Raw genomic sequence first — 15,768 nt, forward strand, 5'->3', positions numbered from 1 at the left:
ATCAGTAAACAAGTCGGAGAACTAAATGTAATAAAACAAGCACTTTTAAAATTTTTGTCTTGGATTGAAGTCCCAGCTCTGCATTTATTAAGAGATTTTTAGCAAACAATTTAACTCCATGGGCCTGTTTCCTTATCAGAAAAGTGATATTTATTTCTTAGGTGTTGGGAAAACATATAACGGCGGCATCACCCCAGAAAAAAACCCCAACATGGTGTCTAAAGACCCTCTTTCCCCTCTTTGTCTCTTTCACTGGCGCGAAACGTTCCCGCCGGCACCAATGTTCAAACCCTGCTGGTGGGAAGCCTTAGCCCCAATTAGAATTAACTTCTTGGGCTCCGGAACTGACATATGGAAGAGCTTGCCAATAAATGGGCGACCTGTTATCTACCTCAGCCCCTGCTACCTCTCCTTAGACCTATATAAACACACAGCCTTTTGTAATAAAGCGGAAACCTCTTTGGTAATCTGTGTCCTGTGGTGTGGTGTCTTCCAGTCTTACATTAGGGTTATAGTAACAATTAAATAAAAGCATCTGTAAATTGTCTCATGCATAATACTAACAATATTAATTCTGCCTTTCCATCTATTCCTGCCTTCCTTGTGTACCATGCTTTCAGAGTACTAGTACTTCTGTGCTGCACCACAATCAGATTTAAAGTAAATAGCAAATAAAATCTGAGGTAAAAGCCCACAGATAAGGCGTAGATTACTTTACGATATATAACTTTAAAACTTTAAATATAACTGACTAGTTCTCAGGAAGAAAAATAGAACATTAAAATCAATTTGCATATTTAAGTCTTTCTAAACCAGAATATTCTGCATTTGATAATGCAGGTTTTATGTGTGCATTTCAGTTGTAAAACTGTTATTTGAAAGTAATAAGTTGTTCTTGTATGATAGTCATTAATTAGCATCCTGGTATAATTGTTTTCTGAAGATATGCTGAGGGCCTAACATAGTTTGCTTCCATAAGAAATCTGGGTATAATAACCCCTAGTGAGTGAAGTACTGGACGTAAGTTTCAGAAAGTGAAACAAGTGCTTCTTGATGATTTACGGATGTAATACTACATACTTGCCATGATAACTAAAAATGAAGCATAAGCTTCTTTGGGGGTGACAGTGCTAATGAAAAGTTTACCTAAATATTTACAATGTAAAATAATGCTTGTCTTTTTGAAAATCTACTTTTATTAGTTTGGGAACCCGTTGTTTGAATCTGCTTGGTTTCCAGCAGTTCATGGGTGATAATGATATGACATCAGATTTAGTTGATGAAGGAAAAGAATTAATCAGACGAGGTAAGATTTAAAAAAAAGAAATGTGTCACATTAGATTGGGTAGAGAGAAGTGATGGGAGGGGAGGGATGGGGAAGGGGGGACAGGAAGGGCAGCAGAATAAAATAGACACTAGTATTGCTGTATGTATATACGTGTCTGTATAACCAATGTGATTCTGCACACTTGGAAAAATGAGAAATTATACCCCATTTGATTCAAATGTGAAAATAAATAAATAAAGTAAATGAAGGGAAAATGCTAAGTACTAAGATTCAAAGTACAAAATTAATGTTTGTATAATTTGTAAATAATTTTAAATCTCTTTTCAGCAATTAGAAGTTTACAAATTTTTTAGCTAAAAATCTACACACACAGCTTTCTTAGGAAATATAATTGTTTAATAAGTTCTGCATTCTAAAGTATGTCTACAATTGCATAACACATTTGTATTGTCTTTTAGTTGTTTTCACGTTTGCCTTGAAACATATTTGCCAAGGTCTATGCAAGTATAAAATTCATTTATTTAAAAAACCATCAGTTTGATAACTACTTGGGAAATCATTCAACCAAGAGTATTTTTTTAAAGAATATAATGATTATTAATGTGAGAATGTTAGTACTGTTAGAATATATATAGCAGTCTATTAGAACCTATTCTCAAAATTGAAAGTATTAAATTTACTGATGTTCAGATGATGATGGGAAAGTGGGAAAAGCATAGACTTTAGAACGTTGGTTCTTAGATATACTCCAAAATTATCTTGCATAGCCTTCACATGCTTTAAAAGAAGGGAATATCTAGTTGATATAATGCTTTCTGCATTAATTAGAACTCATCTGGCATATCATGTCCAGTCCTGAGTAAGATTTTTACAAATAAGATTGATGAATTGGAAAATGTTAAGAGGATAGCCAGAATTTTACACTTTTAGAGCATATTCTAGGGGAGATTGGGACCCAAAAGGGTGAGTGTATAACCTGAAAAGAGTAACAAGAGAAAAACACTTATACAGAAAGAACAGAAATATGAACTTAGTTTAGAAGATAGGACTAAAAAATAAAAAAAGTTACAGAGAAACAAATTTCAGGTCATCATGAGGAAAAAGTGTTTTCCTTCACTAAAGCTATTTGACAGAGACTACATGGCCATCTTCACCAGATATAAAGAAAATGAGCCCTGTGTGGTTACTTCTCAAGTCCTTTCTAAAAATGACTTATTATGTTTGATTTTGTAGTTATTTAAAAGAAATATTGGTCATAGACTGATATCTTTATTTCATTTTACTCTATGTCTGATTAAACCATATTATACCAAATTTGAGGCTCTTTTTCTATCTCCAGAAAAGAGAAAAAGGCAAAGGCAAGAAGAAGGTGAAAATCGAAGAAGAGTAAGTACAATATTTATTACATTGTTATAACCTATTGATTAATGTGAAATATTGTAAGAATTGTAATAATTAGCTGAAGACAGAAGAGCAGTGGGAATATGGCATAGGATGTATTGTTAAAGGAGGAGAATTTTATTACTTTTACATACACATGCTAGGTTTCCTGTCAGACTTGTTCTAAAATATCATTAGTAATAAATTATTTCTTATTCAACATCAAGCAGTTTCTCATCTAAGGCATGTAGTCAGTAAATATTTGTTGAGTGAATGAGTGAATTCATGTAGTCTTCCTAATAAAGTGGTTTGGATTACTTTAAAATTGTTACATTTTGTAATAATGCATTAATTCTTTTCCTCCTTAATTTTTTCTTTAGTATTTGCTGAGGAAACAGACCTCCTCCTAGAATGAAAACACAAAAACTGAGAAAATCTATTCATGGTTTCCACAAATTTTTAATAATTGATTGTGTTTATGCTGATATATTTTAGTGTATGTCATGTGAAGGGGAGACTTGTTCTTTATTTCAGAAAAGTAGAAGAATACTAGAATCAAAGAGTAGAAGGTACAGGAGGTAGATTTCACTTCTCTATGAGAATTTCTGACTTCTACAATTTACCAAAATTGTAATAGGCTGCCCAAACATAGAAAATGATATTATCTAGTTGAAGAGCTAAAAAGCATCTGGCATGGATATTTTAACAATGCGTCCCTGCATTACATGGAAGGTTGAATCAGGTGATCTTGAATAGCCATTTCAATTCTCAGAATTTAATTAATGGAATCTCAGTTAATGTGACTTTACTACATATAACTCACAATTCTATGTGAATCAACTTTAATTATACTATCAAAAATTACTTCAGGTCTCTAGCATTTGTAGTGAATTTGAAAGAAATTTTTATTAGAATCTTAATCACATAATTTCATAGTTTTTCCATAGTCCACAAGTTTATTGGAACACTGTTTCAAATTTTAGTTAGAATAAAAGTTTAACATAATCATAGCTGGCAAGTGTCTGTAAATGTTTTCGTTAAGAATTAAAGTTTATAGGCTGTATCTCCCTCTGGAGATGGCCTACATTCTCCCTTTAATGTGTCTCTGTTTTCCAGAATAAACCTTTGTCTGTGTCTCTGAAAATAAAAGATTAAAGTTTATAGAGGCTAGTTTTAATAAATCATGTGAAGATAAAAACATTGGCGTTTTTTTTTAAGGTACTAAGGATTGAACTCAGGGCACTGTGCATGCTAGGCAAACACTAGTGCTTAGTATCTGATTTTTAAAGGCACTATGGCAATTATACTATTACTAATAAATTTCTGAGAGAAAATGATTGTTATATTACCCTGCATATAGACTTTTGACACTGATGAAATATTCTCTGTTCTTTTGTTATATATTAATTTATGTTTCTTTTCTAGGAATGGAAAGAACGTTATGGACATAATAGAGAAGATTCCACTAGAAACAGAAATGTTCATCCTGACCCAAAAGAGTCAAATTTCTCAGATATCAATACCAATTGGTGTAAGTAGTTTATTTTCTAGTTTGCTTTAAAATATTTTTCTTGTGCTTACTTGCATAGAGACTGATAGTTAGGATTCCCCTCCAGAAATGTCTCTGTAGAATTGTAAACGTGCATCTGCAGTGACTTTCCTTTTTCACATTCTTTAGTATATACAAGGAAGGGTAAACTCAAATGTGCATTTTGGTAGGAAAAGGAGAAATTAAGACGTCAAATGAATACTATAAGTATACTAACCTAAATATAAAAGCACTTGTTCAATGTGTTAGGCAGGTACTTGTTTCTATTATTTACCTTGATTTTTTTTTTTTTGTAGATGTGGGTATTCAGCTGGTTTTACAATTGTTTATTGGCTGACTCTTGTATTCAGGTACTTTCCATATATATACTGATAAAGAGAAGGTACATTTCTTGTCCTCATGATGCTTATAATTTAGCAAAGAATTGATACCAGGCAGAAGCCATCAGTCACTGGTATGTGTTAAGAAACTTTCCCATAGTGCTGACTCTGTACTGACATAAGGCAGAAACCATTTGGCCCTGGGAAGGTGCCAAGAAACCTATTTCTGTCTAGGACTTTGTACTGTGTAGAAGGCAAAGTCTGTCACTGGGAGAGATATGATGTTGCTGAAGGAGCCCCACCACTGAGGCCTCAGTGCACAGAAATCTGCCTAAGACTGAGGATTGAGCAGGAAAGCTGAGCCCAACAAGAAGTTTTACACAATGTTAGGCTACTATTGGAGAAGTAGAAAATGGAGAACCCCCTCTGTGGCTGAAATATGAAGGTGGAAAAGAATACTGAAAGAAACCATCTAACAACTTGGGGCCCTCCCAGGTATGAGGCAATGATAGTTCATTGCAGGAGAAATGTGAAATCTGTGGAGATTTAAGGGAACTAAAGCAACAACAAAGTCCAAATCCAGATTAAATACAGATTAAATTGATTCAATCCTACAACACTAAGATGACCCATTCTGAGCACATAACAGTTATTTATCTTAATTTCTTCTTTTATACAAAATGTCTGGCATTTAACCAAAATTATGAAATACACAAGGAACTAAGAAAATATTAGCCTTCTTTAAAATATAAAATAGTCAACAAATTAGACATAGAAGCAGCTCAAGTGTTGGAATTATTAGACTGTAGAATGAATTAGTACATTAAAATATCTAATAGAAAGATTGGATAATGTGCATGAACAGAGGGGGGTGGGAATTTCTCCAGATGGAAACTATACATAAGAGGCAAATGGGAATGTCAGCAACATTTTAATTATAGATTATTTGTAATATTTAGATTTGTCAGAAGAGTTATTACTGAAGGGTGCACACATGGTGCTGAAGGAACCTACCTAGGGAAATGGAAAAAGAGTTCTGTCTTGGGAAAGGAGTTGTGTAATACAAAAATATTTCTGTAAACATTTGCCTGAACATTGAGGAATGAATGGTATTTAGCTAGGTAAAGAGTGTTCTAATCAGAATGAGTGCAAGACATAGTGACATGAAAGAGCCTTTAAAAGTATGCATGTCTTTCTCTGTGATGGCAGCCTGAGCATAAGCTGGCTCATACGAAAGAAAGCCACAGAGATAGTTGGAGGAACAGACACTGTCATGCTTAAAAGTTTAGATTTTATCCTAAAGGTAAGATTTTAATCTGGGAAGAAGCATGATAAAGATGAATTTGATGCCATAATTTTCAGAAAAGAAAAACCATAAAAATCTTTTTAGAGTCTGTTACAGTAATGCAGTTAAGAAACAAGGAGGGCCTAAAATAAGGCAGTGATCCTGAAGATAAAAAGAAAAGGGTTTATTTAAATGATATTTAGGGTAGAATTAAGAAGGAGAGGGCTAGACTTTTAGTTAAAGCTAGGAAATAGAGGAATCTGTAAAGAAATTTTGAACTCTTACCACTGAGTAGAAGTTTATAGAATAGAAAGATCTGGGAGTACAGGGGAATGGTTAAGAGGAGAGGAGGCATAAAGCCTTAGATGAACTAGAGAAAAACCTGGAATGTGGTATTTAACCATAATTTGCTTAATGAATGAGTGAGAAACATGACAAAGACTTCCTTTAAAGCTGAGTCTGAGATGACAAAAATGTAAAATATGGATAGTGTGCTTTAAGTTTTTAAAATAAACTATATTAGAAGTTGTTTTGAATCTATTTGGATTAGATTAGATTTACAACAACATTGTGAGAATTTAAGTTGTTATGTAGAAATCCACATCTATGGGCTGGGAGTGAGGCTCAATGGTAAGAGGGTCTGCCTGGCATGCAAGAAGTCCTGGGTTCCATTCTGAGCACCTCAAATAAATACATAAAGATATACTACAATGCTTCCTGCTTTAAAAAAAAAGAAAGAAAGAAATTTCCATTTATGTAGAAGAGGAAGAGTTAGTTCTCTAGATTTGTACTGATTAGTATGATAACTATTAGCCACATGTAACCATTGAATACTTGCAATGTGGCTGGCACCCCATGTTGATAATATGTTGAATATATTGGATTAAATTAAACATTTTAAAGTTCATTTTATCTTTGTATTTTTACTTTTTAATGCAGTTACTAGAAAATTTCAAATTAAATATGGAACTTAAATTTTATTTTTGCTGGCCAGTATCACCCATACTCTTACCTCATGGACAAAAAACTAAGGCCTTTCTTTAAAAGGATGAGTTTATTATCTTGTAAAGTCTAGCCAAAAAAATGAGATTCACTATGAAAGCAACTGAAACTAGATTTGATAATGAACAATTCCGTATTACAATATCACAGTTAAATAGTAACTCTGATTCATACTATTTAAGTCTTTGTACCAGATCTGCCTCTCAGCTAGATCTAACTACAAGACTGGAGAAATTTTTGTTATTACATTCTATTATACTGTTTGCAATTTTAATCTGATTTTTAAAGAACCATTAGTTATCTTTTCTTATGTTATTTGTTTTCACAATCAAGATCTGGCTCCTTTATAATCTTGATTTTTTTTTTCTGTGAGTCTATAGACTGTGACCCACAAATTAAAAGGTGATAGGGAAGTAGACATTTTTTTCTTCTTTTGAACAGCATCCAAATATACCAGAGCTAATAATAAAACTGAAAGGGACCGAATAGAACTTCTCCAAGATGCAGAACCTTTGGATTTTAATGCAGAAACATTCACTGATGATCCTCTTGAATCTGAATCAGGAAGGTAAGTTTTGGCTGAGTCCTTTTGGCTCTAGCATTCCTCTGAAATTTTAGGAACATACTGATTGAGAAAGTTGAAAACAAGTAATAAATAAACATAAAAGATATATAAATTGGGCTGGGGACATAGCTCATTGGGTAGGGCGCTTTCCTAATATGTATGGGGTCCTGTTTTTTAACACCAAGCAACACACACACACACACACACACACACACACACACACACACAGTACATCTTTACTACTAATAAAAAGCATATTGGTAACCTTTGAAACCTTTTTATACCCTCTGATGCTGTTATGTATTAAACAACATTAAGGTATTCATTAATGATAATGTAAATTGGTGTTTTCATATAATACAAGTATACAAGTGGTATTATAAACAAGAAAGAAAAATTGAAATATATAGCAAATAATCATAGCAATATTATGTCTGTTCCTGACATTTGTATGTATTAAGCGTATTATATTTAGCCACAACTGCAAGATTATGTGTTGATGTCAGACACGATTCTAAGAACTTTAACATTTTATATTTAGTTTAAAATCCAATTATATTTAAATCCAGAGAGGCATAGTAGTAATTTGCCTAAATGTCAAGTCAAGCATTCATTCTAATAGAGCAAACTCTACTTTTACTTTGGAAGCTGTTCCATTAGCAAGTATTCTATGAGAAAATAATAAAAGCAAAATACCACATGCATAAAGATATTTACCATATTGCCTATAAATAGCAAAAAAACCTAGAATATTCTATTTATATTCAACAATTAAGAGTGGTTATGAAATTGATTAATTTCCTGGATGTGTCTTACATCCCTTCCCCATTTTTTTATATTCTTCACTCTTTCATACATGTATCTACATGTATGTATTATACAGCTCTAAGACAGTTGCTGGTTGATTTATAATTAAGTCCTTTTGGATAATACACTTGGAAGGTAAGTTCCTGCTTTCAGCTACTGAATAGATTTTATGGTACTTACCAATTATATAGTCAGTTCCTTTTAATGTGTTCTCATTTTTCTGTCTTTATTATTTTTGATGCTTCAGATCATTTCTTTATATTCATCTTTTAGGTATCAACCTGGTGGACGATATCTCTCAATGTCTTCCAGCATAATATTTGATGATGTCTAAAGTCTGGAAAAATTCATGCAATGACTAATGAAGATCAAAACATAAGTTCAGTCTTTATGAACATCTCTGTGCCACAGAATTTCCTCTGTACTCTCAGTGAAATGTCAGAACAACAAAAAGGCACTGAGAATTAATTACATCTTAGTAATAATAGTTTATTGTTCCCTGAGTTAGAGTATCATCTTTTCTATTAGGATTTATTGCACCATTCCCTAAGTGTCTGCCTTAGGAATACGGTCACAATAGAAGGATTTAATTCATGATAAAGATCAGTATATGTTGAGAACATGTAATCCAGTTTGTTTCAGTTATTTTTTTTCAGGAGAGTTATATTAAAGGTCCAAGAAAGCCATAAGTCATACTAAATAATATTATACAGTTTTATTATTGTGATTATATTTTTGCTGTTTCTAAAAAGTATGTTCAACCTATATTTCCCAAAGAAATATAAATGAGTGGAGACCTCAGATAACAACCATATTCTCAAAACCTATGTCTTAAAATAAGACTTGCTTATCAGACATAACTGAATGTAAAAATGCTCTTTTTCAAGGCTGTGTGTAAATTAGTGGAGGTTTTTGCATGCATTACTAAAATTATAATTCAACTGATAGCATTAGTGTCTTTAGGATGTATACTCTAATCAAGTAATACAGTATTCTTTCAGTCCTTGTAGTAAATGGAATTTTTTATGATTTTGGTATTCCTCTGTAAAACAATTTCATTTAAGAGAGAAATTTTTACTTTTAGCATTTAGTATATTGATTTCAGTGTTGATTTTTCCATTGAAGGAGAAATTCTAAGCATTAATGGTGAATAGTTTTATTTGTTTTAATAACCAAAGAGTTCCAAAAATTCTCTCATATTTAAAGGTGCCTGTTTACACTTTTTAAAAAGAAAAATCTGGTTATTCAAAGGTTAAGAAATGAATCCATTTACTTTTATTGCTAGCACTTAAATTGTTGTTTATAGAAAACAGAAAACTGAATTAGAATGAAAATGTAAAATAATAACTTGTTGGTTAAACATGCTTATTATTTTCAATTGCTTGTTTTAATCTTTTTGTTTAAGTCAAAGTTAGATATTTATTTTAAAACATCATAGCTTTATTGCAAAGTGAACATGATTAAATGTAACATGCTTGGCAGAGAAGTTTTTGTGGCACTGAAATATTTGTACAATATTTCAAATCCCATGCTATATTTGATGACCATACTTGAGCTTGCCCAGATCAAGTTTCAGTTTAATACCTATTATCCTTGTAATTATTACTTTCACTCTCAGCTGTGTCAGTTTGAAGATGAATTATATGGTCATCCTAATAATGTGCTCTATGTTTCTTGAAGCTAATCTTTTCTTGAGTCATAAATTTAAAATTTTCATTTCTCTCTTTAATGAGTGTTATCATGTAATGTTTTAAAGACAGTTCTATGCAGATACTGAAAAAAATAGTACGTCATCCTAATTATCTGATTTTTTTTTAATCTTTGTGTTTTTATAATCTTTGATATTTGGTCCCTTTAAAATAATTATCAGTGGATATACTTACTATTGATTGAAGGTCATAGAGACTGCTTATTTGAGGATACCTATACCTATACCTTTTTTTTGGGTGGAGGGGTTACCAGAAATTGAACTCAGGGGTACTCAACCACTGAGCCACATCCCCAGCCCTATTTTGTATTTTATGTAGAGACAGGGTCTCACTGAGTTGTTTAATGCCTCGCCATTGCTGAGGCTGGCTTTGAACTTGTGATCCTCTTGCCTCAGTCTTCTGAGCCTCTGGGATTACAGGCACACGCCATCACGCTGAGGAGGACACCTATACCTTTTATTGTGCTGTGTGGTCTGAGAGCAGTAGGCCAGAAGCAGTAATTTAATACCATTTGTAATTTCAGAATTTACCTTAGGCAGATCATGTGACCTTTCAGTGCCTCAATTTCTTCATTTGCAATTGAAGATGACACTGCTGTTTATCTACAGATCTACCTCACAAAACTATTGTGAGGAAATTGAGTTGATGATTATGCACTGGAATTTAGAAAGACAAAAACAAGTTGTTAGCTATGTTATTTTTCCTAGTGGTGCTTGAAGGTGTTGCATGGTAGAAATGATCTTCCCAGAAAGAGGTCTGATTTCTCATTATTACACAGAAGACCACAAGTCCACAGAGCAAAAAAAAAAAACCTCTTTTTGGACTAATTCATCAGAAGTCCCATGAAAATTGTGTTTTATTATTTAGTGTTTGGTTCACTTTGTAATATTTTTCCTTAGCAGAATGTTGTTTCTCATCAGGTTTTTCCATGATATTCTGATGCTGTTGTACAAGTAGAAACAAAAAAGAAAATTTCCAATTACTATTATACTATCTTTTATAGCACCCTAAGGTAAATTGATAAGAATATATAAAGGAATCTTACTTCTTTCCTTTACTATTAAATTTTTATCATTATAATAATTGAAGTATATATGTATACACATATACTTTGCAGATAGTATATGTTCAATTATGACTTTTGAATTATTTCCAAAATAATTCATGGTTGTTTCAGTGATCCAGAGTATTCAAATTTTAAAGCAGAATTTATCTTATAGGATTTTGTATACAATCATATACAAAAGTTACTTTTGCTGGGTAAATTTGAGTTCAGAAGACAATGATTTAACCCCTAAAGACTCAGTTCATTTCTGGAGGTCTAAGTTAATATTTTTTTAAACCACTTTGTGTAGAAAACCCATGGTATTTGCAAAAATTTTTTCCTTTTTGTTTTTGTTTTTGGTACCAAGGTTTGAACTCAGGGGTACTTGACCACTGAGTCACATCCCCAGCCCTATTTTGTATTTTATTTAGAGACAGGGTCTTAGTGAGTTGCTTAGTGCCTCACTATTGGTGAGACTGGCTTTGAACTTGGGATTCTCCTGTCTCAGCCTCCCAACCCTCCCACACCTCTTACAGGTGTGCACCACCATGCCTGGCACATTTTTCTATTTTGAGAAGCTTATTAACATATAATGACATTTGTTGCAAAATACTGCAACCAAATTCATCTACTTTACATACAAAATGCACTTCTTGAAAAAAGTATTTCTGGCAATTACTTTTTTTTTTTTTTTTTAGTATCCTGGGATCGAACCCAGTGCCTCATGCATACCAGTCAAGTGCTTTACCACTGAGCCACATCCCCAGCCCTCTGGCAATTACTTTTTGATGTCTTTCTTACATGTTAATAAATATCTGGTTAGAATTTTCTAAATTATTATTATTTTTTTAGATAGTTATTAGGTATGGTTATTCTACAAGCCAGTAATTCAAAGTAACCATTGCAAAAAGTAATTATAATCTGTAATTTTCATGAATCACCTATAATTAACTTTTAACTTAATCACCTGTAATTAACTAATTAACTTTTTTTACTACTTAAATAACATGTTATCAATAGAGCATTTTGTAAAAAAAGAATTCTTAAGAGATAAAGTATAATTATTAAAATTGGCTCTCTTACCAAATGAAAATAAGGGTATTACAATAATTGCATCACACAGAAGGCCCTCACTTCACAAAAGTAGTAATAGCTAAATCAAAACATTAAAGGTTTTCGCTTTATAAAAGAATAAATCAAACAATTCAATAATCCAAACATTCAGAAATAAATGCTGCTATTTGTTTTTGGCCTCTACTTTTTGTTTAGATCATCAGTTCGAAAATTTACGCAGAATGTATACCCAAATCAGTGTAAAGGAAAAGTCAATGTATGTTTCTTTAAAATTATGTTTCAGCATGTTAATGAAAAAATTGCATTTTTCTTTAATAGCACATCTCATTTTTTATACCTTTAATGAGTTTACAGAATGTTCTTGTGATATGTTGATTACTATATTAAAGAGAAAAATAAACTCTCTATTAGGATTCACACTGTTTAGTAAGGTTAAGTTTTGTACTTGTGATTTGAGTGGGAAAGTGTATTTTTGCACTAAGAGACAAAATTTGTCCTGAGACATGTTAGCATACTTGAACTCCAAAGTATAATGGATCGTATTATATTAAATCCTAAATGTTAAGAAGTAAATGTATTTAGGGTTTTGTCTTTCTTTTCTGCCTCCTTTTCTCATTTTATTTATGTCTTCCTTTCTGAGACCTCTTTCTAGTATGACTTCAGTGTGTTGACAGATTTTTCTTCTATTTGTTTTTGTGTAAATTTGTTTTGATGAGCAGTACACTCAAAAGGAACTAACTACTTCTGGCTACAAATCACACTACTTGAAATAACAGTATTGTACTTAAAGTAGTGAAACAGGTTTTGCTAGATAGCTAAGCAACATCTGGATGTAAATGTGAAGTATGCTGGCTCAGTGTGTTGTCTGTTAGGTCACCAAGGAGAGTACTTCAGTAAAATGAATTGTTTTCAGTAAGTTTTAGCATAGGAAATGGATTTCCAAATTTAAAAACCCCAAAACATTAAGAACCTTGTGACCTTTTTCATGAAAAGTGATTCATAAATAATATAAATTATTAAAACTTTCCTTAGGATAATTGAAACAATATAAGAGGCATCTTCCATATGAATTCCCCTTTGTGTAGGGTACTTCAACTCAGAGGCTTTTTCAAGAAGATTGGGAAACTAGGCGGTGTAACCCACTTCTCCAGCTCCTAGAATCAGGCCTTTTGAGTCATCTCTCTTAGCAGGACAGACATGAGTCTGATCCTATTTTTTCTATTGCAAAGGGAACATTCTTTCTGTGCTTAGCCTGGTTTAACTAAAAATTTTCCCCCGCCATTTTCAAAAGATTTGTCTATTGAGGTAAACTGAGGTGTTGCTATAATTTTAAATTTCTTAATAAAGACTATTCACATTTTTCTCTTTTCATAGGTGTTCTAAAAGACATTTGTTTGTGATACATTCTTTGGGAAAAATTAGCACTCCCCCCCAAAAAAAACCTTTTCTTTTGTGGTTATCTTCATCTAAAATCATTTTGTAAAAGGAAAATTTTACTGTACTTGGTGCAAAAGAACAGAAAGAGTGGCTTACTGTGGCAGACATGTAAAGTCATAATTTATTAAACTGTACAGCACTATTTAGAGTTGATATTATTGACATAAATCTTATCAACCTATATACTTACATCTGTATTTATCACAAGAATGGTGACTAGCATCTTCCCTACTTAGCATATTAAGTTGTAGGGGAGAGACTGTGTATTTATTTTTTAAAGCAATCCAATGGATTTGTTTTTGTCCATATTTTTAAACCAACTTGAAGGATTTTCTCATTTTAGAATGTAGAGAATATGTGGACTTGCTTTTAAAATTACTGTACCCTAACATATATTTATATATTATAGCATTGAAAAATACAAAAGAACTCTAATATTGATGTTATTACTTCATGGTATTTAATTTTTATAAATGTTTTTGTAAGTAATTGTAGTTTTGCTTTTAAAATGTCTAAAACTATTTCTCAAATAAGTTCTGACCAGACCCTTTTCCTTAGGACAATAAATTCTAAGCTTCAGTAGTCTAATGTGGATTTGAAATATTCCCACAATCTCTTCAGTATGTTTTTGTATATACCAATATCCAAGCAAAGTATACCAAAAGGCTAATTTCCATGTTGCATTAATAAAGTGCTTGTTATTTTGCCTTCTTCTAATTCAGTTGATTAGATGAAATAAAAGATAAATTTCTCAAATGTGCATTTGATTATGATTTTTCAAAATGTTCATTCACTGTGTTCATTTTTGGTGCATGATGCCAAATTTCATTTTAATCAGTCATTATTACCTGATATGTAATGACAGATGTTTTCCTATCTGATCAGTGGGTTGTAGATTGAACTATTTTTCTCTTTAGATGTAGATTCTCAGTACGATTTCAAACATGTATTTGGGGAAAGCTGCAAAGTGCTATCTATAAGTAAGTTAGCATCATTGGCCTTATCTGTGCATAATGTTCTCTCAGTTTGAATTTGACAGATTTATTGACTTGCAGCTCCTTTGTAGTATTGTAACTTATTGTGATGTAATGAATTTTTGAAATGTTTATATGATTAGTTGTTAAAATATAGGAAATTATGTAGCTTTGCATGAAATAAACATTTCTCTAAGTTATGAAGAATTTTGCTGATTATTTGTGATTTTACTTCACTTGAGATTAAGTTCTTTGAAGTAGATTCAGGCATCTTTTGTTCCTTACAATTTATTAGCAAATTTTAGAAATATTTCAAGATAAAAAAAAACATATAATTTAGGTTCCACATTACTTTATCATGTGTTTATAATTAAAACAGAAGTGAGCCAGCCTAATCAAGAAAACACAGCAGGTTACTTTGTAAATACCAAAATTTAAAATAATTGGAAATTGAAATTTAAAATAATAATATTTAAATTAGTACCCCCTCCCAATTCAGTACTCAGGAATAAATCTAACAAAATCTGTACAAAATCTTTGTGAGAAAAACTACAAAAGAAATCAAAGAACTGAATGAGAAATAGTCCACATTCATGCATTGGGTCACACATATTATCAAGATGTGAGTTCTTTCTAACTTGATCTATACATTCAATGCAATCCAATTTAAAATCTTATTTTGGGGATATTGGCAAATTGATTCTGAAATTTATTTGGAGAGCAAAAAACCTAGAAGAGTCAACTCATTGTTAAAAATACAGCAACTATATCAGAGGACTAACACTACTGTCTTCAAATCTAACTGTAATACTATAGTAATTAAGACATTGTGGAATTGGTAAAAGAACAGACCGAACAATGGAACAGAATAGAAAGCCCTGAAAATGGATCCACAGAAATGTAGACAAAGAAACAGAGGGAATTCAACAGAAAATAGACAGTCTTTTCAATAAACGGTGCTGAAACAACTGAACATCTACATGCCAAAAAAATTAATCTAGACACCAATCTTATACCTTTCACAGAAATTAACTCAAGCCAGGTCCCATGGTGCATGCCTCTAATCCCTTTGTCTCAGGAGGCTGAGGCACAAGGATTGCAAGTTTGAGATCAGCCTCAGAAATTTAGCGAGACCTGTCTCAAAATAAAAAAAATAAAAGTGTGGAGATGTAGCTCAGAGGTAAAGTGCCCCTGGATACAATCCCCAGTACCACTAAAAGCAACAACAAAATAAGACAAAAAAACCATCAAAAAATCATGTGGAAAGATTATATGTGTGTGTGTGTGTGTGTGTATCTCATGATTGCTTTTTCTATTTCCATTGCATTAAATC

The 15,768-nt window shown here is 32.1% G+C and overlaps 1 protein-coding gene across 1 annotated transcript in view; it reads left to right on the forward strand.

Moving 5' to 3' along the window:
• Window positions 1-14,642, forward strand: part of Lmbrd2 (LMBR1 domain containing 2) — a 47,999-nt gene extending 33,357 nt beyond the window's left edge. The window contains exons 14-18 of the mRNA XM_015496364.2: window positions 1,203-1,306; window positions 2,628-2,674; window positions 4,094-4,199; window positions 7,266-7,392; window positions 8,470-14,642. Of these exons, the coding sequence (XP_015351850.1) occupies window positions 1,203-1,306; window positions 2,628-2,674; window positions 4,094-4,199; window positions 7,266-7,392; window positions 8,470-8,530 (445 nt within the window). The 3' untranslated portion in view covers window positions 8,531-14,642. The remainder of the gene's footprint in view (window positions 1-1,202; window positions 1,307-2,627; window positions 2,675-4,093; window positions 4,200-7,265; window positions 7,393-8,469) is intronic.
• Window positions 14,643-15,768: the final 1,126 nt, after the last annotated feature.

This window comes from Marmota marmota, unplaced genomic scaffold (genome assembly GCF_001458135.2).
Source record: "Marmota marmota marmota unplaced genomic scaffold, marMar, whole genome shotgun sequence".
NCBI classification, from domain to species: Eukaryota; Metazoa; Chordata; class Mammalia; order Rodentia; family Sciuridae; genus Marmota; species Marmota marmota.